Below are 25,904 nucleotides of genomic sequence, written 5' to 3' on the forward strand. Positions count from 1 at the left end.
ACACTTAGGTTGGAGTCATTAAAATTCGTTTTTCAACCACTCCACAAATGTCTTGTTAACAGACTATAGTTTTGGCAAGTCAGTTAGGACATCTACTTTGTGCATGACACAAGTCATTTTTCCAACAATTGTTTACGGATAGATTATTTGACTTATTCGCTGTATCACAATTCTAGTGGGTCAGAAGTTTACATACGCTAAGTTGACTGTGCCTTTAAACAGCTTGGAAAATTCCAGAAAATTATGTTATGGCTTTAGAAGCTTCTGATAGGCTAATTGACATAATTTAAGTCAATTGGAGGTGTACCTGTGGATGTATTTCAAGGCCTACCTTCAAACTCAGTGCCGCTTTGCTTGACATCATGGGAAAATCAAAAGAAATCAGATAAGACCCCAGAGAAAAAGTAGACTTGTAGACCTCCACAAGTCTGGTTCATCCTTGGGAGCAGTTTCCAAATGCCTCTAGGTACGAGGTTCATCTGTACAAACAATAGTACACAAGTATAAACACCATGGGACCACGCAGCCATCAGACCTCTCAGGAAGGAGACAGGTTCTGTCTCCTAGAGATGAATGTACTTTGGTGCGAAATGTTCAAATCAATCCCAGAACAACAGCAAAGGACGTTGTAAAGATGCTGGAGGAAACAGGTACAAAAGTATCTATATCCACAGTAAAACAAGTCCAATACTGACAAAACCTGAAAGGCCACTCAGCAACGAAGAAGTCACTGCTCCAAAACCGCCATAAAAAACCCAGACTACGGTTTGCAACTGCACATGGGGACAAAGATCGTACTTTTTGGAGAAATGTCCTCTGGTCTGATGAAACAAAAATAGAACTGTTTGGCCATAATGACCATCGTTATGTTTGGAGGAAAAAGGGGGAGGCTTGCAAGCCGAAGAACACAATCCCAACTGTGAAGCACGGGGGTAGCAGCATCATGCTGTCGGGGTGCTTTGCTGCAGGAGAGACTGTTGCACTTCACAAAATACATGGAATCATGAGGAAGGAAAATTATGTGGATATATTGAAGCAACATCTCAAGACATCAGTCAGGAAGTTAAAGCTTGGTCGCAAACGGGTCTTCCAAATGGACATTGACCCCAAGCATACTTCCAAAGTTGTGGCAAAATGGCTTAAGGAAAACAAAGTCAAGGTATTGGAGTGGCCATCACAAAGCCCTGACCTCCATCCTATTGAAAATCTGTGGGCAGAACTGAAAAAGTGTGTGCGAGCAAGGTGGCCTACAAACCTGACTCAGTTACACCAGCTCTGTCAGGAGGAATGGGCCAAAATTCACCCAACTTATTGTGGGAAGCTTGTGGAAGGCTACCCGAAACGTTTGACCGAAGTTAAACAATTTAAAGGCAATGCTACCAAATACTAATTGAGTGTATGTAAACTTCTGACCCACTGGGAATGTGATGAAAGAAATAAAAGCTGAAATAAATCACTCTCTACTATTATTCTGAAATTTCGCAATCTTAAAATAAAGTGGTGATCTAACTGACCTAAGACAGGGATTTTTTACTAGGATTAAATGTCAGGAATTGTGAAACTGAGTTTAAATCTATTTGGCTAAGGTATATGTAAACTTCCGACTTCAACTGTACATACATACGTAGTACCAGTCAAAAGTTGACAATTACTTATTCAAGGGATTTGTTTATTTTCACTATTTTCTACATTGTAGGATAAAAGTGAAGACATCGGAACTTTGAAATAACATATGGAATCTTGTAGTAACCAAAAAAGTGTTATACAAATCAAAATATATTTCATATTTGAGATTCTTCAAATAGCCACCCTTTGCCTTGACAGCTTTGCACACTCTTGGCATTCTCTCAACCAACTTACTGGGGTAGTCACCTGGAATGCACGACTTCACAGGTGAGACGTTTGAACTTAAACATTTTTTTTATTATCAAAATGCGTGTTTGGCAGAAATGCCTTCTCGACCATAAGAACAGTCATGTGCCTTAATAAAAATGTTGTGCCATCTGTAAATACAAATACATCTGTTAAATTACGAGCCTGGTTGGTTTAGCCAAAGAAAGTCAGGAACCTTCCCGCTAGCCATGATTGGCTGAGATAATGAGTGGTCTGAACATGCCGAGAGATGAGTTTCAGACTGGTCTGCGGTGTAGCATCTTGTGTCTATAAAGTGAGCTTCTCATTATGCGTAGATAATTATTTCTATTTCTAGTTTGTTCGAAAGATATAACGTTAGCCATAGAGAACTGCAAATATGTTGCTACTGTTCAATAACAGTTGCCCTGAATTTATCAGGCACTATCGACAAAGGTCAGTGGGAAAAAGTTGTGATGGACTACTTCTGGAGGACGATTGTGCCATGCTGACTCTGACTTTGAAAATTAATCAGACGATGAGGAAATCCCTGATTTAGGTAAAAACATTTTTATTTAATTAGACATTGTAGATTCATTTATGTGTATGAAGTGTGTGTAACGTTTGTGATGTTTTCTCAGAATGTAATTTCGCACTGTTAGTTATAGCCTAATGTTAGCTAGCTAACTAGCTAACATTGAATCTATTTGGTTAACTTTTGTCATAGCTATGACAATCGGTTTGTATTGCGAGAAACGTTACATTATGGATTGGGATTATAGTTAATTGTTTAGCTAACGTTACATGTCTAAACAAAAGACCAAGTTAAAGCTTGCTGTTAGCTAGCTAACATTAGCTGAGGTTAGATGGCTGGCTTGCTAGCTAACATTAACTTATGTGTATGAAGTGTGTGTAACGTCAGTGATGTTTTCTCAGAATGCCATTTCGCATTGCTAGTTATAGCCTAATGTTAACTAGCTAACAAACTATTTTGTTAACTTTAGCTTGCTATGACAATCGGTTTGTATTGCTAGTTAAAGCTTGCTGTTAGCTAGCCAGCTGACGTTAGATGGCTGGCTAGCTAACATTACGTGTATGAACTGTGTGTAGTGATGTTCTCAGAATGCCATTTCGCATCTATTGTATAATAATGCCAAAATATTTGTATCTGAAATGTATCTTTCCGCATCAGTAGAACATGCCTGACTGTCCACCAGTCATACAAGGAGAATGGTCTAATGCCTCCCATCAAGAAAAGAGCTGGCCCAAGCAAGCACAGGTTACACCTGAAGCATGAGGACTTGCAGAACTTCATCAACGACTATGGAGAGGATAATTCAATAGTGTAACCAGGATGCCACCCAGGACACAAACACTTTGGTGGAAAGCTGATGCCATCCCATGTGACAAAAGCAGCAGTGTGGCATCTCTACAAGGAATTGATAACACTTGTATGTAAATCATAAATAACACATTTTGATTATAGACACGTTTTGATTAGACAAATGTATATTTTTGAGAGGATCAGGGAGTTTTGTGACGAAGAGGCTATGGACATCACATGCCCTGCACCAAAGTCAAGGACAGGACAGAAACAGGCTCTCCAAATATATATTCCCTTGCTCATGCGTGGTTTGGACAGACAAGTCATCAGCACTATCTGCAGTGCCTCCATTAAAATGACTCTCTCCTAACACACGTTGCTGCTACTATTTTTTTTTATATCCTTCTGCTCAGCCACTTTACCCCTGATTGTATGCATATAACTACCTCGTCTATCACTATTGTTATTGATATTGTTTGTGTACTGTATATTATTTTATTTACATTGACACTATCTCTTTCTGATATTGCTACTATGCAAGTAACCATTTGCCTGTACCGTTTACACCTTCTGTAGAGACCCATCCACTTAGCAAGACTTATTGAGCAAAATATTGATATATAAAATGAATATTGATATGTGTAGTCGTCACATGATTTTGTGACATAGCACAACAATATCATGTGACCGTATCAAGTGTCCACCACATAAATATATGGCACATGCATCTGTTTATATACTGTACATGTGCACCTCACTCAGGTTTCAACTCCGGTTGCATGACCTTAGCTATTGTATGGAATACTGTGTGATAAGTGCGTGTGTAACAATATATAAAGTATGCTAATGTACTGGTGTGCAGGCATTTGGGCAGTGGTGTAAAGTACTTCAGTAAAAATACTTAAAAGTACTACTTTTTCTTCACTACATTCCAAAATAAAACTTTTTACTCCATACATTTTCCCTGACACACAAAAGTACTAGTTACATTTTGACAGAATTTTTCCCCAATTCACACACTTAATCAAGAGAACATCCCTGGTCATCCCTACTGCATTTGATCTTGCAGACTCACAAAACACAAATGCTTCGTTTGTAAATTATGTCTGAGTGTTGGAGTGTGCCCCTGGCTATCCATCAATAAAAATCAAAAAAAAAATTGGTTTAATATAAGGAATTTAAAATTACTTATTCTTTTACTTTTGATACTTAAGTACATTTTAAAAATTCCATTCAAAAGTGAGTTTACAAGTTTATCAACTTTGAAAGCAGAATTACTTTCCCATTGTTCCTGAAAAATGTTGTGTATGATGTACAATTTTTTAGCTCTGAGTCCACTTTTTACCAATGTAAAAAACCCAATTTCAAATTGTTCTACATATGACTGATTTGAGGCGGCCAGTCACATTTCCTTTTCAATAAATTTGCAAAAATGTAAAAAAAAACTGTTTTCACTTTGTCATTACGGGGTATTGTGTGTTGATAGATGAGACAAAATATAATCCCTTTTGAATACAGGCTTTAACAACAAAATGTGGAATAAGTGAAGGGATATGAATACTTTCTGAAAGCACTGTAGATGGGCAATATTGGCTGAGGTCAAATGTGATAGTCTGCCTATAACTAGCCTGAGTAGGCCTATAACTCCATTCATATTCCATTCAGACTTGAGAGAAATTAATCAAATTGGAAATGTCTAATTCTGAAATATTCACCAGCACTCGGCCCCACCTCCTCGGCCAGTCAGGAGCTACTACTGCATTGCGGCTGTGGCATACTATTTATTAAACGGTAAGTGGTAAATAGTATGCGACGATGAGTAAATAATATGTAGTGTAAGTATGTAGTATGCTAGTATGGGTATTCGGACACAGCTAGTGTGTGAGGACAGTGTGGAGCAGTCATGGCTGTTGTGTATTGCTCCTCCCTGTGCCTCGTGGCTGCCTACAGGTCTGTGTGTGAGACAGGGCCGTCTATTATCTGGCGAGTGAACTGCGGGCGTATTTAATTACAGTGTCAGATCCGCTAAATAGTCCTCCACCAAGACCCCCTCTGCAATCTCACCTGACGGATTCTATCAATAAAATTCACTTGCTTAAATTAAACCTCCAAATAGGAATCCCTTTTGGTGCTCCCCGATCGATGAGACCCCCGCCCCGTCCACATCCCTCTCCTACATCCACCTCTCATTAACCTAAAGGAAAGACAGGTGAAAGTGAAAGCTTCGAACCCCCCACACTCCATTATGCCCATCCCTTCTCTCCCCCAGTTTCACCTTCACACTTCACTTGACACTAATACTTGCAAAGTATATTCTGCTGACTCACTGGGGTGTATTTGCATTTCTGACAGAGCAGTTGGAGAATGTCAGGTGATTTGTGATGAGAAAATAAATAAAACCGATCCTGTGTTGCGGTTCGGAAGGGGGCGGGGAGAAAAAGCCCTGTTTTATGTTTGATTCATGCATATACAATGGTGCTCGCCACATGCCACATCTCCAGTCCTCGATATACATTAACGGTAATCAAGCTTGCATTACACAATTTGGTGCCATTCAAAATCCCTTCATTATCACTGAATACGTTTTCGCAAGCAGCCATTTTCTCCCCCCTGCACTCCCCCTCGAGATCAGGCCAACGCTGTGTATGTACGGTTCATGGAAAACCGCATCCAATAAATTAGCCCCTGCATTCACAGGTCCTGATGCAGTGTATGAAGCAAATTGGTTTTTCTCCAGCACATCTATCTTTACCTGCTCTGCCAGATGAATGCTAGTAAGTGAGCCCCCTCCCTGTACCGACATCATACACAGGCGCTCTACGAGCTAAGGTAGCACATGCAGCCATAGAAACAGTTTTGCTCTACTTGAGGCCTCATAGCGACACAGTTATTAAAGGCTATCTCCTCACAACGCATCACCTTAATAAAAGACAGGATGTTAAAACATGTGGACAGCACACAACTACCATGAAATGGTTATTTTTGCCATGAGATACTATGTGTAAACAAAAATATAAAAACTCAACATGCAACAATTTCAAAGATTTTACTGAGTTACAGTTCATATAAGGAAGTAAGTCAATTGAAATTAATTCATTAGGCCCTAATCTATGGCTTTCACATGACTGGGCAGGGGTGCAGCCATAGGTGGGCCTGGGAGGGCATAGGCCCACTCACTGGGCAGCCAGGCCCACCCAATCAGAATTAGTTTTTCCACACAAAAGGAATGACAAATACTCCTCAACTCATGAAACCAACACTTTCCATGTTGCGTTTATATATTTTTTCGGTGTACTAAAACTACCATCATGATGGACAATTGAATGAACAATCACATGCAATACCCGATAGAGATCAGGTGCTTACCTTAATGGTTTTGGTCTGAAGTCTCAGGCCATTTAAGGTGTTGATGGCTTTTTCTGCATCTTTTGGGTCCATGTAATTCACAAATCCATAACCTAGGCTCTGCCCTGCAATCGGAAAACAAACCAATTACAATGTATAAGCTTGGCTGTGATCAGATCAGGTTTGTCTTATGATGGTGAAAAATACTTATTTTCCACCATAATTTGAAAATAAATTCATTAAAAATCATACAATGTGATATTCTGGATTTTTTTCCCTAATTGTGTCTGTCATAGTTGAAGTGTACCTATGATGAAAATTACAGGCCTCTCTCATCTTTTTAAGTGGGAGAACTTGCACAATTGGTGGCTGACTAAATACTTTTTTGCCCCACTGTATATACTCCAATTTAGGCACTCCTCCTCCTCTCCAATCCTTACATATTTTATGGTTCGACAGGAAGACAAACTGATAAGGGAGAAATAATGGTTTATTACCCTAAGGGGATCTGACCTGACCTCAACCCCTCATTTGCCTAATCCAAAGATCTCCACCCGTATCCCCTATAGCAATCCTGTGACTTCCTCCCATCCACCCAGCACATTCCAAAGCCATCTGGCTCCTACAGGTAACCATTAACTTCTAATGTAAAAACCAGTCTCTATCACCCCTCAGATACTATAATCTTACTTCTGATGTATCATGTCTCTAGGGTAGCAATGTTCCAAAGTTAACCCAGAATCCAACAGGACACACAAGATGTGTCCGTATCTAGTCTAGCATTTCACTACACCCGCAATAACATCTGCTAAACACGTGTATGTGACCAATACAATTTGATTTGATTTAGAATACAATACAGTAGTTCAAATTTAAAAGGGCATATGATGAACTTGCAGCCTCAATGGTGCGGCCCTACACCACACACACAAAAAAAAATACATTAATTCCTAATTACTGCCAATCCAGTGCAGCCCTGATGCTCTAAACACTACTTCCTATCCAGCGACAGCATAGTAATCTATTGTAGACCGCCAATCCCTTTCAATCAAAATGTTTTCAACCACAGGATATTCTAAAACAGGAAGCCACATACAACGGTCAGCATTTGAAACAACGGTAAACACTTTACTTGACAGCCAGCGTCTAACACGTTATGACACTGTCATAACACCGTCGTGACGCATATTTAGACCTGTTGTGACATATTGCGTTATGTTATGGCTGGTTATGACACCAACATAAGCGTGTCAAAACCCACAAAACCTACCACACCATGGCCCACCTGTCAACAGTATGTTTATGTTATATAACATTTTCTGAAATGTAACATATTAAATTATAATTGTAATTGCGCACACATTGATGTCAGAAAGAAATATACCTTCCCTTATGCTCTGTTGCTGATGACTGGGATGAATGTCGGACAAGATGAATGCAGGACAAGACACCCTCTTTTTGACTGATCACTGACATAAGGGCATGTACGTGATAGGCCTATTTGGCTTATATGATTATAATGCTTCTTGACAGTGTCATCAAGTGTATTTGACAAGTTAATAATACATTTTAAAAAATGACTAAAGAATTCATTACAACGAAAGGAAACTTCTTGGCAGAGGAACAACATTTGAAAAAACAGTCATAAAATAACGCAATATGTCACAAAAGCTGTAAATACACTTCATGGCCAAAAGGATACTCGTCAAACATTCATTCCAAAATCATGGGCATTAATATGGAGTCAGTCCTCCCTTCGCTGCGATAACAGCCTCCACTCTTCTGGAAAGGCTTTCCACCAAATGTTGGAACATTGCTGTGGGGAATTTCATCCATTCAGCCACAAGAGCATTAATGAGGTCGGGCACTGATGTTGGGTGATTAGGCCTGGCTCACAGTCTGCGTTTCAATTCATCCCAAAGTTGTTCGATAGGGTTGAGGTCAGGGCTCTGTGCAGGCCAGTCGTTCTTCCACACCGATCTCGACAAAGCATTTCTGTATGAACCTCGCTTTGTGCACCGGGGGACTGTCATGGTGAAACAGGAAAGGGCCTTCCTGAAACTTTGTTGCCACAAAGTTGGAAGCCCAGAATCGTCAAGAATGTCATTAAATGATGTATCGTTAAGATTTCCCTTCACTGGAACTAAAGGGGTCTAGCCCAAACCTTGAAAAACAGCCCCAGACCACTATTACACCAAACTTTAGTTTGGAGAAGGTGTTTACACTGCTCCAGAGTCGAAATGGCGGTGAGCTTTACACCACTCCAGCCGACGCTTGGCATTGCGCATTAGTGATCTTAGGCTTGTGTGCGGCTGTTCCGACATTAAAACCCACGAAGCTCCCGACGAAGTTCTTGCGCTGACGTTGCTTCCAAAGGTGGTATGGAACTTGGTAGTGAGCGTTGCAACAGAGGCCAGACAATTTTTACACGCTACGCACTTCAGCGGTCTTGTTCTGTGAGCTTGTGTGGCCTACCACTTCACGGCTGAGCCGTTGTTGCTCCTATACGTTTCCACTTCACAATAACAGCACTTACAGTTGACCAGGGCAGCAATTTTACGAACTGACATGTTGGAATCCTATGACGATGCCACGTTGAAAGAAACTGAGCTCTTCAGTAAGGCCGTTCAATGTCTGTCTATGGAGATTGCATGGCTGTGTGCTCAATTGTATATACCTGTCAGCAACGGGTGTGGCTGAAATAGCTTATACACTTCGAAAGGGTGTCCACATACGTTTGTATATATGGGTCATGACAGTATTATAACCATATCATAACATGCTATGACACTGGTTGTCAAGTAAAGTGTTACCGAAACAACTATTAGATTATGCCAAAAATCTTTGCCCATATCAATATTTTCATATTCCCATGGTAGTGGGCACAAACTGCCCCTTAATTTAAGTTTACAAACATGGCCACAAAGGAAAACTAATATTAACGCCATCAAACATACACATGTAATGCAATGGGGGATGCAGATTCAACAAGAGTTTGAGGTGTTGGCTTTCTAGAGGCCTCTCTTCAAACAGATGGTGCCTTTTTACATGCTATAAATGGGAAGCTTCACTCCCATTCTGGCTCAATATGGGCTATCACCGTGAGTCATTGCTTGCACAGGTTCCTCCGCTTGTATGATGAACAGTTCATAAACGTAAATTCACCTTCCATCTCAGGGAGTGCTATAGCCAGGAAAAACAGTGAAGTGAAGCAAAGCCTCCCTCACTGGGATGTGAGAAAACTACAAATCTGAGGCAGAAATTAAGCCTTCCTATGTATACCTCGCACTCCCTTTGTTCCGATTGGGCTCCCTCAAACATCTGCCTATACTGTAATTGGCTCCACAGTCGTTCCAAGCACTGGGGGCAAAGGGGATTTCACCCAGCACAGAGTAAAGTCTATGGCTCCAAGCTAAAGGAGAGAGGACATCAAGGGTCCAGGATGAGCCAAATCAGGGAGAAAGAGATTCATCTCTCAGATGTTTGGTGATTACCTAACATTTGAGGTACCTAGCACAAGTAGCATACAGGGGTAGGTTGATTAGCCTAAATACACTGCCACAAGAGACACTTTGAATCACCATCCAGTCAAACAGAAATGAAAAGAAATTAGGACAGATGTGCATGCAGTATGGAAAGTAAAGTGATGAGAGGGTTCCAACTAGAGCTGAGATTATAAACCGAAAATTATTGACACCAACCGAAGAGACCAATTATCGATGGCATTTTACTTATATCGATAAGTAGCCTTTACTAAAGGAGTAGGAAGTTTGAAATTAAAGTCTGCTAATATGGGCTATTGCTAACAGGACAATTGATAGCCACAACATTTAAAGTAGTAGAAGAAGTTAAGGGTAATATAAAAAATAAAAAAAACATTGTTCAATTTATCGTTATTGTGATAATTCAGTCAATTTATCGTGATATGGATTTTTGTCCATATCGCCCCCAGCTCTAGCGCCAACACTAGGTTTCCTCTTTGGTCAACAGAGACAGAGTGACATTTTCCACTCCCAAACACACATGTGCTGGGAGCAAATGCACCGTAACATTCACAACAGATGAGAGAGCTGCTACTGCAGCTTGTGATCGAAAAGTGTGTTTTACGCTGTCAACTAAAACTAAAGTTCCTCCTCAAAGAAACTGTTAAAGTTACAACATAAATCACGCTGCAAATTATAATTCAACTTGCCAAGTTCTAAAAAATGTTATGTGTCACAGCACTAGTGCATTGCAAGAGTAAAATGACACCTTCAGGCTCCTATTCAGATAGCCAACAAGCCTAAATCTAACTGGAGTATGTCACACTTTATTACAGCTGCAAAGTTGAGGTACAACAAATGTGTTATTTCCAGTGAAAACATATCAGACAATCTCATTCGGCACACACGACAACACCTTCTCAATCCAACTGAGCATAAAATGATGTGATCATACAGGTAAACTCAGGCTGGCATAGTAGGCAAACATGACAACAGCTCCTAGATAAGTAAAGCCTGTCCATGTGTGTTTTTCAACTACGGTTTACCACACACACACACACACACACACACACACACACACACACACACACACACACACACACACACACACACACACACAGGTTATGAATATGGGTTAATGGTGTTAATACCGTGTTTGATTTATTGTGTGGGGTCTTTGTAATTTGGTTTTAAACTGGGTACGCAGAATGATGGAAATGTTGGAACGGTTTTTAAATGGTTTCTGAAGTATAGGGAAAGAACATACTTAAACGAGCAAGTTTAGAGAGTGACATTTCCAGTCACACTATGCCCACCTTGACAAAAAATAACCAACACAAAGCAACCTCTGAAACAACAAAATAGACCAACTCAACGGACAGCTCAAAGGACAACAACAAATGATGGACAGATCTAGCACTGTTACAGAGAAAACGACAGAGGCGACATATGAGATTGCTTGGATACTCGCGAGAAACAAGGCGGCCTTCGCAGATGCGGAGATTGTCAAAGAATGTTTTTTGGCCTCAGCCGAAATATTGAATGCTGATTTCACAAACAAGGAAGCTATTTTAAAGCAAATTAAGGGACTGCAACTGTCAGACTCGACCATAACATGACGCATAGAAGACATCGGCGAGGACATCGGTATGCAACTGATTGCTGACATATCCTTGGCGCCATGTTTTAGTATTGCGCTTGACGAAAGCACTGATGTATGTGACATTGCCCAATTATGTGTTTGGGTCCACTTCTCTCAAAACGAGTCATTCAGAGAGAAACTTTTATGTTTGCTACCCCTTCAGGGACAAACACGAGGAGAGGATATTCGGAAAGCCCTCGTTACATTCTTTGCTGATAATAATATTGACTGGTCAAATCTGGCATCTGTGTGCACTTACGGCACCCTAAACCTGCGAGGGAAGGAGAAGGGACTCATGGGCCTGATGAGAAAGAGAGGATATTCCAGAATGTATTACGTTTCATTGTATCATTCATCAAGAAGCATTTGTGGCTAAACTCAAAGACTGATTTAAATAATTTTTTATTATTCAGTTAAGAATAAATTCTTATTTACAATGACGGCTTAACCCGGCCAAACCCTAACCCGGGCCAACGCTGGGCCAATTGTGCGCCGCCCTATGGGACTCCCAATCACGACCAGATACAGCCTGCAATTGAACCAGAGTCTGTAGTGACGCCTCTAGCACTGAGATGCAGTGCCTTAGACCACTGTGCCACTCGGGAGCCCCCAATGTAATGCAGCAAGTTGTGTGCGTGGTGAACATTATTATTGTGAGGGCACTGAATCACCGGCAATTCTACGAGTTGCTGGAGGAATACCAGACAGAATACTGCGACTTGATATTTCACAATGAGGTGAGATGGTTGTCTCGTGGCAGAGTTTTGGAAAGATTTCTCTCTCTCTTCCCTCAAATCCGTGAAATTGTCGCAAGCAAGGGGAGAGAAGAGCCAGAGCTGGATGATCCACAGTGGATATTAAAGCTGTTTTTTTTAACTGACATCACCTGCCACCTGAACACAGTGAATCTCCAGCTCCAAGGGAAAGCTGAAACTCTGGGCAAAATGCTGCGTGTGGTCACAGCATTTCAAAATAAAATCTCCACACTGTTCATACCTGACAGACAGTTTGTTAATTTCCCAACACTCAGAGCAGTCACCACATCCAACCCATACATACTGCAACATTTTAGCTATGATGCATATGTGTGTGTGTTGGAGTTTGAGTCAAGATTCAAGGATATCATGGAGTACAAGTTTTTCAACTTAATTGAGAACCCCTTTCATGTGCCAGTGTCAACTCTGACCCCAGTCATCACAGCCCTCTGTCCTGACCGTGCTGGAATAGAGAGTGAGATAGTGGAGCTGCAGCCAAATGACACATTGCAAGGTGAACTAAGATCAAGTGTTACCCATTTCTGGAGCCTTCTGTCAGACACCGAGTATCCACTTCTGAAGCAGTGTGTGCAAAAGGTGACCATTTTTTTGTCAGCACTTATTTATGTGAAGCAACATTGTCAACAATGAACATTGTAAAACAGAAACTGAGAAACAGATGCACACCTGGATTGCATCACAGGGATAGCAACAACAGACTATACATTTAGAATGAATTCAGTCAAGGGACATTTTCGCTCATCCAAATACTGAGGTAACAACCCTTAATATGAGACTTATACATGTGATGTAGCCTATTTGATGTGTGTATGTATATATTTGTGATGTGCTGTCCATCAAATCAATTGCATGTTGATATTGGAAGAAAAGGTACAGCAAATTAAAGATCTGTGCGGCCCTCTGAATGATTGTCTCAACCCAAAGTGCCCCCCTTACAAATAAATTGTGCGCAACACTGCGCTAGATGATAGCTTGGGTCAACCATGAATGGGTTTTGGGTTACCATGTCATCTGAAACCTAATGTTAAAGTGCATCAATAGATATGGACTGTGGTGGATGATACAGGACAATTAATGACATAAAGACTCAGTCTGCTTCTTGCGTTAACACCCGAAGATGAGGATGGAGACTGGCATGGAGACTAGCATCCCATTGGCATTGTAACGGCTATCGTAGTTGTTCTCCTCCTCAGACGAGGAGGAGCATGGATCGGACCAAGATGCGGATTGGTAAGTATTCATTATTTAATGGAAAAACAACAAACACTACAAAGTACAAAAACCAACAAACGTGACTAACCTGAAACAGTCCTGTGTGGCCCAAACACTGACACAGGAACAAACACCCACAAAACACAAGTGAAACCCTGGCTGCCTTAGTATGATTCTCAATCAGGGACAACGATTGACAGCTGTCTCTGATTGAGAATCATACCAGGCCGAACACAAAATCCCAACATAGAAAATCCAACCTAGACCAACCCACCCAACTCACGCCCTGACCAACTAAAACAAATACATGACAAAGGAAAACAGGTCAGGAACGTGACAGAACCTCCCCCTTAAGGTGCGAACTCCGGGCGCACCAGCACAAAGTCTAGGGGAGGGTCTGGGTGGGCGTCTGTCCACGGTGGCGGCTCTGGCGCTGGTCGTGGTCCCCACCCCACCATAGTCAACCCCCGCTTCCGTGGCCTCCTCCCAATATTCACCCTCCATGTCAATCCCACTATTCCAAAGGGCAGTAACAGACTGAGGGGCGGATCCTGGCTGGCTGGCTCTGGCGGATCCTGGCTGGCGGAAGGCTCTGGCGGATCCTGGCTGGCGGAAGGCTCTGGCGGATCCTGGCTGGCGGAAGGCTCTGGCGGATCCTGGCTGGCGGAAGGCTCTGGCGGATCCTGGCTGGCGGAAGGCTCTGGCGGATCCTGGCTGGCGGAAGGCTCTGGCGGATCCTGGCTGGCGGAAGGCTCTGGCGGATCCTGGCTGGCGGAAGGCTCTGGCGGATCCTGGCTGGCGGAAGGCTCTGGCGGATCCTGGCTGGCGGAAGGCTCTGGCTGGTCCTGGCTGGACGGCTCTGGCTGGTCCTGGCTGGACGGCTCTGGCTGGTCCTGGCTGGACGGCTCTGGCTGGTCCTGGCTGGACGGCTCTGGCTGGTCCTGGCTGGACGGCTCTGAAGGCTCGGGACAGACGGGCAGCTCTGACGGCTCGGGACAGACGGGCAGCGCTGGGCAGGCAGACAGTTCAGACCACGCTGGGCAGGCAGACAGTTCAGGCAGCACTGAGCAGGCAAGCAGCGCAGGCGGCGTTGGGCAGACGGCCGACTCTGACCTGCTGAGGCGCACAGTAGGCCTGGTGCGTGGTGCCGGAACTGGAGGCACTGGGCTGGAGACACGCACCACAGGGAGAGTGTGTGGAGGAGGAACAGGGCTCTGGAAATGCACTGGAAGCCTGGTGCGTGGTGTCGGCACTGATGGTACTGGGCTGGGGTGGGAAGGTGGCGCCGGATATAACGGACCGTGAAGGAGGACACGCGCTCTTGAGCACCGAGCCTCCCCAACCTTACCAGGTTGAATGGTCCCCGTAGCCCTGCCAGTGCGGCGAGGTGGAACCCGCACTGGGCTATGCAGGCGAACCGGGGACACCACCTGTAAGGCTGGTGCCATGTACTCCGGCCCGAGGAGACGTACTGGAGGCCAGATATGTTGGGCCGGCTTCATGGCACCCGGCTCGATGCCCAACCAAGCCCTCCCAGTGCGGAAAGGTGGAATAGCCCGCACTGGGCTAAGCACGCGTACTGGGGACACCGTGCGCTCCACCGCATAACACGGTGTCTGACCAGTACGACGCCCTCTCACTCCACGGTAAGCCCGGGGAGTTGGCTCAGGTATCCAACCCGGCTTCGCCACACTCCCCTTTAGCCCCCCCCCCAAGAAATTTTTGGGTGAGCCTCTCGGGCTTCCAGCCTCTCTTACGTGCTTTCGCCTCATAAAACCTCCTCTCCGCTTTCGCTGCCTCCAGCTCCACTTTGGGGCGGCGACACTCCTCTGGCTCTGCCCAGGGTCCTTTCCCGTCTAGGATTTCCTCCCAAGTCCATTCCTCTTCTTTCCATTGCTGTTGTTCTTGCCTTCCTTCTCCAATCCGCTTGGTCCTGTTTTGGTGGGTGTTTCTGTAACGGCTATCGTAGTTGTTCTCCTCCTCAGACGAGGAGGAGCATGGATCGGACCAAGATGCGGATTGGTAAGTATTCATTATTTAATGGAAAAACAACAAACACTACAAAGTACAAAAACCAACAAACGTGACTAACCTGAAACAGTCCTGTGTGGCCCAAACACTGACACAGGAACAAACACCCACAAAACACAAGTGAAACCCTGGCTGCCTTAGTATGATTCTCAATCAGGGACAACGATTGAAAGCTGTCTCTGATTGAGAATCATACCAGGCCGAACACAAAATCCCAACATAGAAAATCCAACCTAGACCAACCCACCCAACTCACGCCCTGACCAACTAAAACAAATACATGACAAAGGAAAACAGGTCAGGAACGTGACAGGCATAGAACAGATGGACACTTCTTTCCCCAATCTCATTTGCATAAAGGGGGTGTGAAATGATTAAAACATATATTTTCTCTCTTCCCTGTTTAAGTCAAGATATTTCTAGGTGCCGTGGATCATAAGATCATTGTTCCAGAGGAGGGATTGTTGGAAATTGACTAATTGACTTGAGAATGTTATAACTATAGAAGTGGATTAGTAGTAGTGACTAATGTGTTATGGGTTAGATGATTTATGTGCAAATACATTTGTAGCAGGAGGCGAGGTACATACGGGGCCTGCATTTGAGACAATTGCCGAGTTTAGCAGGACCGACATCAGTGTACTCTGTGGAGTTCCAAAAACCACGGCATGAACATTATAGGGAATTAGGAGAGCGGAACGTGACTGGGGCGGAGATCTGTGGGGCTCATAAATTAAGAAACAGGTGATAGTCTCTGGGGAATAATACCACTCCTCTATGTATATTGTTACAGGAGATAGCTGTCCTCCCTCTAATACGAGCTAACTGTCCACAATATAGAGACGACTATGAAGTTAAATTGAACGTTACACATACGCAGATCATGGTGTGAGTAGCAGAGATAGTGTTGTCATTTCAGACACTATTGTCAACTTTCAGTGATGGGTTTTGTCAGAGAAGGCACAACGCTTGAAAAAAATAGGCACAGATCCCTGTATACAGGAGGCCACATCACCGGAAGGGAAGTTCGCTGTAATAATAGCATCACATCTCCTGCAGAGTGTGATTAAGAAACATGTGACTCAGAGTTTTGTTAGGTTGGATACTCTTCCAACACCAGCCAGCAAACACTTGACACATGTCCCAGAAGATTGGGACCGAGTGACGGTAAATGGAAAGCGTCAGAAGGTGGCTGTCTATTAACAGTTGGGACACAAGGTTTACACAACGAGGGTGTTCACAAAGGGGTGGAGTATAGATCGGCCTTGTGATGACCAAGGGGTACCTAACCTGAGCACAGGAAAGTATTATCCACAGAAGGTCATTGGGATGCTGGTGGCTAGGGGAACGGGTATGAGTTGGGAGATAGGTAGGTAGTATTTGAACGATTCAGTCCTAGATCTATCAGTGAAGCACGAAGTTAAAATGAGAGCAGGAGACAGATTCCATGCAATAGTTATTCTCAGAGGTCGCTGTAGGGACAGTAACTGAAGGAGCAGTAATAGTAGCGAAGGATGCTATATTAACAGCGTGGAACTGGACCACAGCGCCAACGAGGTGTATTGTGAAGTATGCATCATGGGCAGTCTTAGTAATAGCAGGGGTTACTTTGGTGGATGTTGAAACATATATACAGTGCTGAGTTACCTCAAGATGAGGTCAAGTTGGTTAAGACCACCGCAAGTGTATATTGGGTGGCCATGTAAGAGGGAGATGGGCAGCAAAGTGAGAATGACATGGTTTGGGAACACCTTTTGGAACCTGTGGCCGGAGAGGGAAGACTGGGTGGAAGCATGAGGAGGTTTTTTAGGGCCTTGATTTTTGTGGAACCCAGCAGAAAAGTATCCTGAGTCATGTGAAGAGAGAGTGGGAATCATCATATTATCAAGCTTTGGGTTGTCATACATATGTAATTGTGCAGAGCTTAACACATTAATATCTGCTATGCTTTGCGTTTCTCTTCGCTTTTCAAGTCTTGTGCTATCACTCTCTTAGGAACCAGAAGGAGAAAAAGTCAAAAGCTCAATCGGAAATAGCAGTAAAAAGCTCCAGTTGAAATGTTATTGTGTTGTACAACGAGAAATGTAAAGAAGAGTGAAGTGTGATTATAGATCAGAGGCCATAAGTTCCGGAGGTGCAAACCTAATAATTAACAGTGAATGTTAATCATGTTATATTTTTTGTTCATGTTTTATTTTTTGTTCTTTTATTAGTCATTTCCAAGTGTACATTTGAAGACGGAAGTTTACATACACTTAGGCTGGAATCATTAAAACACGTTTTTCAACAACACAAATGTCTTGTTAACTTCTTATGGCTGGGGGCAGTATTGAGTAGCTTGGATGAATAAGGTGCCCAGAGTAAACTGCCTGCTACTCAGGCCCAGAAGCTAAGATATGCATATAATTAGTAGATTTGGATAGAAAACCTTCTGAAGTAGAGGTCGACCGATTAATCGGAATGGCCGATTAATCGGGGCCGATTTCAAGTTTTCATAACAATCGGAAATCGGTATTTTTGGGTGCCGATTTGCCGATTTTTAAAAAATTATTATTATTATTATTATTTTTTACACCTTTATTTAATCTTTATTTAACTAGGCAAGTCAGTTAAGAACACATTCTTATTTTCAATGACGGCCTAGGAACGTTCTGCCTCGTTTAGGGGCAGAACGACAGATTTTTAACCTTGTCAGCTCGGGGGATCCAATCTTGCATTGATTACATTGCACTCCACGAGGAGTCTGCCTGTTAGCGAATGCAGTAAGCTAAGGTAAGTTGCTAGCTAGCATTAAACTTATCTTATAAAAAACAATCAATCAATGACTGTCATTGCTCCAATGTGTACTTAACCATAAACATCAATGCCTTTCTTAAAATCAATACACAAGTATATATTTTTAAACCTGCATATTTAGCTAAAAGAAATCCAGGTTAGCAGGCAATATTAACCAGGTGAAATTGTGTCATTTCTCTTGCGTTCATTGCACGCAGAGTCAGGGTATATGCAACAGTTTGGGCTCTTTGCGAACTAATTTGCCAGAACTTTACGTAATTATGACAACATTGAAGGTTGTGCAATGTAACAGGAATATTTAGACTCATGGATGCCACCCGTTAGATAAAATACGGAACGGAATAAACGTTTTGTTTTCGAGGGGATAGTTTCCAGATTAGTCAAAGGTATATGGTTTAGAGAGAAATAGTCGACGCGTTATAATTCCTGTAATAACTTGCGGCTGAATTTGAAAGGGGTTACTTCGTTATTTTACGTTCATGTCTTCCATAGAGAATGTCTTGATCTACTTCAAATAAGGTCTGTGTTTCGTGCAGGCTTAAACCGCCTCAGCGTTTTGATACCCGTGTAAATCTCACTAGGATAAGGTAACGTTTGTCAACATATTTTCATAAATCCACTCTACAATTTTTTTTATCTTCGCTTATATTTAGCCAATATTGATCAGAGTTACCTTATCCTATGGATATCTACACAGTTATAAAATTGGCACGGTGATGTAAGCCTACACGAAACACAGACCTTATTTTAAGTGAATCTAAAAATATCCTATGGAATAAATGAAGGAACCGCTTTTCAGATTTTGCTAGGTGTCATGGGAATTATGACTCGCACTTTGGTAGTCAATTCTTACCATGCCCATTATTAAAATAGGATTTCCTGCATATAGAAATTAAAGTTTGTTTTCAACATTCATCACAGGTAACTTAAACTCTATTTTTATTCAAACAGTTGAGAGTATTTGTCTCCGAAGCAGACTCTTCAGTATCATTGTCACTTCAGAGCTGTGTGCGTGTGTGTATTTATGTATTATATTAAGTTAAAATAAGTGTTCATTGTTCATTCAGTATTGTTGCAATTGTCATTATTACAAAAATGTGTGTGTGTGTATAATATATATATATTTAAAAAAAATTTTTTTTTAATAAATCGGCCGATTAATCGGTATCGGCTTTTTTTGTCCTCCAATAATCGGTATCGGTATCGGCATTGAAAAATCATAATCGGTCGACCTCTACTCTGAAGTTTCTAAAACTGTTTGAATGATGTCTGTGAGTATAACAGAACTTATATGGCAGGCAAAAACCTGAGAAAAAAATCCAACCAGGAAGTGGGAAATCTGAGGTTTGTAGGTTTTCAAGTCAGTGCCTATCGAATATACAGTGTCTATGGGGTCATAATGCACTTCCTAAGGCTTCCACTAGATGTCAACAGTCTTATTACTTTTTGTATTACTTTCGCCTGGACTTGCCCACGCCTCCTGAGTTTGGATTTGTGTACTAAACGCTCGTACAAAAAGGAGGTATTTGGACATAAATTATGGACTTTATCGAACAAAACAAACATTTATTGTGGAACTGGGATTCCTGGGAGTGCATTTTGATGAAGATCATCAAAGGTAAGTGAATATTTATAATGCTATTTCTGACTTCTGTTGGCTCCACAACATAGCGGGTACCTGTATGGCTTGTTTTTTGTGTCTGAGCGCCGTACTCAGATTATTGTATGGTGTGCTTTTTCCGTAAAGTTTTTGGGAAATCTGACACAGCAGTTGCATTATGGAGAAATTTATATAGCGTTCTATAGGGCTGTCCCAGACACAAAAAAAACACGTTGACCAAGTTTGTCAACCAACCGATTGGTCGACATTTTAAAACGTATCTTTCCATATATTGACACATCCTATGTGTTTTAATCAAATCAACTATATTCACTGAGCTTGTCTGATGCAAGTGACTGACTAGAACAGTGTTTATCACGCTGTCTGTGTTGCTGAAGCTGAACATAATTAGCCATTTCTGACTGAAAAATTACAGAAATGACTGTTACTGAAATCGGTCATTTGTTTAGGAAAAACATTCCCTGCGCCCTCAACCCTTGCTCTCTTTACGTGACACATGTATGCATCGCATGCACGTGACCAAAATCCTATTAGCACGGGATTAGTATTACTAGAAAACTTCGGTTATGTTAATATTACTCCAGAATGTCCGTTATTCCAGCGGGCGAGTCGGGGATTTGTTTTTTTCCAAACTGGGCTGGCGTATTAACACGTGGTTTGGATGTGCGGCCACATTTTCTAAAACGACGTTGGGTGCATGCGGCTTATGTTAGAGGAATTAACATTAAATTCTCTGACAACAACTCAAATTCTCTGACAATTCCTTCCTGCAGTCAGCATGCCAATGTCACGCTTCCTCAAATCTTGAGACACCTGTGGCATTGTGTTGTGTGACAAAACTGCACATTTTAGAGTGGCCTTTTATTTCCCCCAACACAAGGTGCACCTGTGTAATCAGCTTCTTGATGAATTCTCAGTGAGAGCCTATTTCACCTCACTAAAAATAATCTTAAAAAGCAAGACCCATGCTTTGATTGGGGGTAAAAAATAATGTAAAGCACACAATATTCCATAATTCATGACACTGGAGATCAAAGGCATCAAGCTATGAAACAAAAATATATGAATGCCATAGAGACAAATGCCTATGAGATCCACCCATAAACCACCACGTCTGTGGTCTCAACTGATATGCAAAAAAACACCCCAAAAACACTGTCAACAATTCAATGGCAACTACATACCTTACCTGTTATTTTGTCTCTAACTAATTTACAGGACTCGATTTCCCCAATGCTCCCAAACAAACTCTTGAGCTCTTCTTGGGTCATGTTCTGAGGCAAGTAGTTGACTATCAAGTTAGTTTTACTGTCCTCTATGCTCCCTGACTCTACCGGAGAGGAGCAGTTGTGTGAGATTGTTGAGGGACCATTGCTCGTGTTGTTGCAAGTGAGCCGATTGGACAGCTGGGTTTCCATGGCAGCAATTACCTGCTAAAAAGACAGAAAAGTAAAGTTAGGATCACATGCTAATACATCAAACACGAAGCAAACCAAAATTGGGTAGTTAAAAAGGATGCTTTTCACATGAAGGATATGATTAACTGAAGCCATTATATGACACCATATTATCAAGATTACAGTCTCTCGCTTTTGGGAAGAGTAAGGTCGGACTGACCTGAACTAAAAAAATTCTCAACTGAATTAAATGAACACAAATTATGTGTAGCCTATTAGCATAATAAAAACAATTATAAGGCTGTTGAACAATATGCTAGTTATCATTGAGATTTATACAGTGCCTTGCGAAAGTATACACCCCCCTTGGCATTTTTCCTATTTTGTTGCCTTACAACCTGGAATTAAAATAGATTTTGGGGGGATTTATACAACATCCCTACCACTTTGAAGATGCAAAATATTTTTGGGGGTGAAAAACAAGAAATAAGACAAAAACAGAAAACTTGAGCATGCATAACTATTCACCCCCCCAAAGTCAACATACTTTGTAGAACCACATTTTGCAGCAATTACAGCTGCAAGTCTCTTGGGGTATGTCTCCATAAGCTTGGCACATCTAGCCACTGGGATTTTTGCCCATTCTTCAAGGCAATACTACACCAGGTCCTTCAAGTTGGATGGGTTCCGCTGGTGTACAGCAATCTTTAAGTCATACCACAGATTCTCAATTGGATATGAGGTCTGGTCTTTGACTAGGCCATTCCAAGACATTTAAAATGTTTCCCCTTAAACCACTCAAGCGTTGATTTAGCAGTATGCTTAGGGTCATTGTCCTGCTGGAAGGTGAGTCTCCATCCCATTCTCAAATCTCTGGAAGACTGAAACAGGTTTCCCTCAAGAATTTCCTTGTATTTAGCACCATTCATCATTCTTTCAATTCTGACCAGTTTCCCAGTCCCTGCCGATGAAAAACATCTCCACAGCATGATGCAGCCACCACCATGCTTCACTGTGGGGATAGTGTTCTCGGAGTGATGAGAGGTGTTGGGTTTGCGCCAGATGTAGCGTTTTCCTTGATAGCCAAAAAGCTAAATTTTAGTCTCATCTGACCAGAGTACCTTCTTCCATATGTTTGGGGAGTCTCCCATAAGCCTTTTGGCGAACACCAAACGTGTTCACTTATATATATTTTTTCCGCAATGGCCTTTTTCTGGCCACTCTTCCGTGAAGCCCAGCTCTGTGGAGTGTACGGCTTAAAGTGGTCCTATGGACAGACACTCCAAACTCCACTGTGGAGATTTGCAGCTCCTTCAGGGTTGTCTTTGGTCTCTTTGTTGCTTCTCTGATTAATGCCCTCCTTGCCTGGTCCGTGAGTTTTGGTGGGTGGCCCTCTCTTGGCAGGTTTGTTGTGGTGCCATATTCTTTCCATTTTTTAATAATGGATTTAAATGGTGCTCCGTGGGATGTTCAAAGTTTCGGATATTTTTTTATAACCCAACCCTGATTGTGTACTTCTCCACAACTTTGTCCATGACCTATTTGGACAGCTCCTTGGTCTTCATGGTGCCGCTTGCTTGGTGGTGCCCCTTGCTTAGTGGTGTTGCAGACTCTGGGGCCTTTCAGAACAGGAGTATATATCCTGAGATCATGTGACAGATCATGTGACACTTAGATTGCACACAGGTGGACTTTATTTATTTAATTATGTGACTTCTGAAGGTAATTGGTTGCACCAGATCTTATTTAGTGTCTTCATAGCAAAGGGGGTGAAAACATATACACGTACCACCTTTCCGTTTTTTATTTTTTTAAATGTTTTGAAACAAATTATTTTTTAAATTTCACTTCACCAATTTGGACTATTTTGTGTGTGTCCATTACATGAAATCCAAATAAAAATCAATTTAAATTACAGGCTGTAATGCAACAAAATAGGAAAAACACCAAGAATCCTTTTGCAAGGCACTGCAGATTATTACCATTAGGCCTAATTCTACAGTGAACAATTACTTTGAAAACACAGCCCTGAATTGCAACATACATTATCAAATTACACTTCTCCTGAGACTATAGCTGAGGTGAAATACACTTCCAGGCTGCTCTAAACAAAATGAATGTTCCCTTCATTCTCACAGGGATGGGAGTTTGAAAAAAAGACAAAGCATGACAAACTGTGTGTGTTACTGTAATCAAATGTTTGTTTTTTTAAATTAAACTAGCCTATCCTTCAATGGCATCTCAAATATGAGACGGAGGTGAGCAGACTACCTTTGAATAGGTGTACCATTTTTTGATGTCTGCACTGTCATGCAAAAGAAAGGGACGCCAAAATAGTTACCGCTCCTGCAGACATCTGTCCTTTCCTCTTATGAGGATAATGAGAAAATAAACTATTCAATTTAATTGCTGATGTCAAGCTGGCAGAAAACAAACACTGATCAACTAACGTGAGAAGATGCATTGCTGTGTTGCATTTATATAAATATCTGTCAAAGGCAAACTGGGTGAAATCCAGTATGCCTACTCCACAGTGGCATCATTCAAGTCAGGAAAATGTGTTGTGAAGACAAAGATTTAAAATGAAACTAGGCTAGGCTACAACTGTGGGAATTCTGGCACTACAAAACAAAGGCAGAACGGGAGAGGCTATTTAATTAAGGTCAACATCCAAAATGTATCGTACAAAGTTACAATTTGATGCATCTCCCAACAAGTATGACGAGACATCCTTATTCAAATATGTCCAGTCAGAGGCAGCACAATTCATACGTTTCATTCAAGCACTAACTGAATAGTCATTAATTTAGGCTAAATACAAGTAAAAATGTGCTAAGAGGTCAAAGTCCATATTTGAAATGCTATACTACATTCAAAAGTGCATGCATTCAGACAGTTATTATCAAAGTGGCGATACAGTTTTAGACCATACCAATGCAGACAGACTACATAGAGTATTTCATACCCAAAATATATTTATTTTTAAATCACCGTAAATTAGCCTAATATTTTGAACAAAGACTGCTCTGGCAAAAAAAATATTTAAATGCATCCAAAGCTGGTAAGAGCTAGCCATTGGTATGGCCTGAGACAATGAGCATTATTGGCCAAATTAATTCAAGAAGAAGTGCCACCAACCCCAGTCCAAGGCTCTGCCGCCCACGAACCACTTCTGAGCAGAGAAGCCACGTCGCACAGTCTGACTGCCATGTTTGTTAGAAGTTGTCGTCTGCAAATGTGGACACAGAAAGTACTGTATGTTAGATTCACAGTAAATAAAAAAAGCAAGTCAGTGACGATAACATGTCATAGTTAGGAGATGGGGAGTGGGAGATTCTTTCTTGGCACTGGCCGTCCATTGTAGATTGGCTTCACCCGGAGAGGCAGTGACAAAAGTCAATTTCTCATAATAAGTCATCTTTAGCAAGGAGCAAAAATTAAACTGGGGAAATATCTGTAGGAGTTGGAGTCAAGAAAGAAATCCCGCCACAAATCGAGGAACATGTATGAGTAATGACAATTAGTTGAATTTGTGGGATGCTTCACCGCAAGATGTACTGAAATCGGACAGTGCAAATCAATAGCTCTGCACAGTACAGCTTACATCTGCAGCTTGCCAGAAATGGCACTGCTTGTATTACGCTGACACACACATTCACTAACCGTGTTCATGTAGCTCACAAAGCACAAAAATCCCCCAATCTGTTGTCATTAAATAACATTTTAAAGCAATTTTAAAGCAATTTTAACCTTAATGCTAAGGTTACAACCACAAGAAGATGAGTATATCCAAGCTTGCTACAGTATAAAATATAACTTATAATATCAAGTGGATAGGCTCCATTTCACCTGCTACTGGTAAACAATGCCACATTCAAAGTCTGAGCAACTGGCCAGTTCTACCCCAACAAAGCAGGACAGGTCTCCTGTTGACAATAAATGCAGTCACCAAATGGAAACATATTACCATACTATAATCACATTTGACTGCAGCTCATTAAAAGGAAAGTTTCACACATTTTGAATGTTACAGTATACAGTGCCTTGTAAAAGTATTCAATCCCCTTGGCATTTTTCCTATTTTGTTGCCTTACAACCTGGAATTAAAATTGATTTTTGGGGGGTTTGTATCATTTGATTTACACAACATGCCTACCACTTTGAAGATGCAAAATCATTTATTGTGAAACAAACAAGAAATAAGACAACAAAAACTGAAAGCTTGAGTGTGCATAACTATTAACCCCCCCAAAGTCAATACTTTGTAGAGACACATTTTGCAGCAATTACAGCTGCAAGTCTCTTGGGGTATGGCTCTATAAGCTTGGCACATCTAGCCACTAGGATTTTTGCCCATTCTTCATGGCAAAACTGCTCCAGCTCCTTCAAGTCGGATGGGTTCCGCTGGTGTACAGCAATCTTTAAGT

General features: G+C 41.8%; 1 protein-coding gene across 6 annotated transcripts in view; it reads right to left on the reverse strand.

The window, feature by feature from the left end:
- LOC120030412 (ELAV-like protein 2) overlaps positions 1-24,687 on the reverse strand; it is a 49,243-nt gene extending 24,556 nt beyond the window's left edge. For 4 of the 6 annotated variants that reach the window (XM_038975809.1, XM_038975808.1, XM_038975805.1 and 1 more), the window contains exons 1-3: positions 24,616-24,687; positions 21,270-21,513; positions 6,542-6,645 (exon numbers count right to left, since the gene is read on the reverse strand). In XM_038975809.1, coding sequence (XP_038831737.1) covers positions 6,542-6,645; positions 21,270-21,513; positions 24,616-24,687 — 420 coding nt within the window. The remainder of the gene's footprint in view (positions 1-6,541; positions 6,646-21,269; positions 21,514-24,615) is intronic. The other 2 variants (XM_038975807.1, XM_038975806.1) reach the window with 1 other exon arrangement.
- Between the last annotated feature and the right edge of the window lie 1,217 nt (positions 24,688-25,904).

Source organism: Salvelinus namaycush, chromosome 36 (genome assembly GCF_016432855.1).
Source record: "Salvelinus namaycush isolate Seneca chromosome 36, SaNama_1.0, whole genome shotgun sequence".
Taxonomy (NCBI): domain Eukaryota; kingdom Metazoa; phylum Chordata; class Actinopteri; order Salmoniformes; family Salmonidae; genus Salvelinus; species Salvelinus namaycush.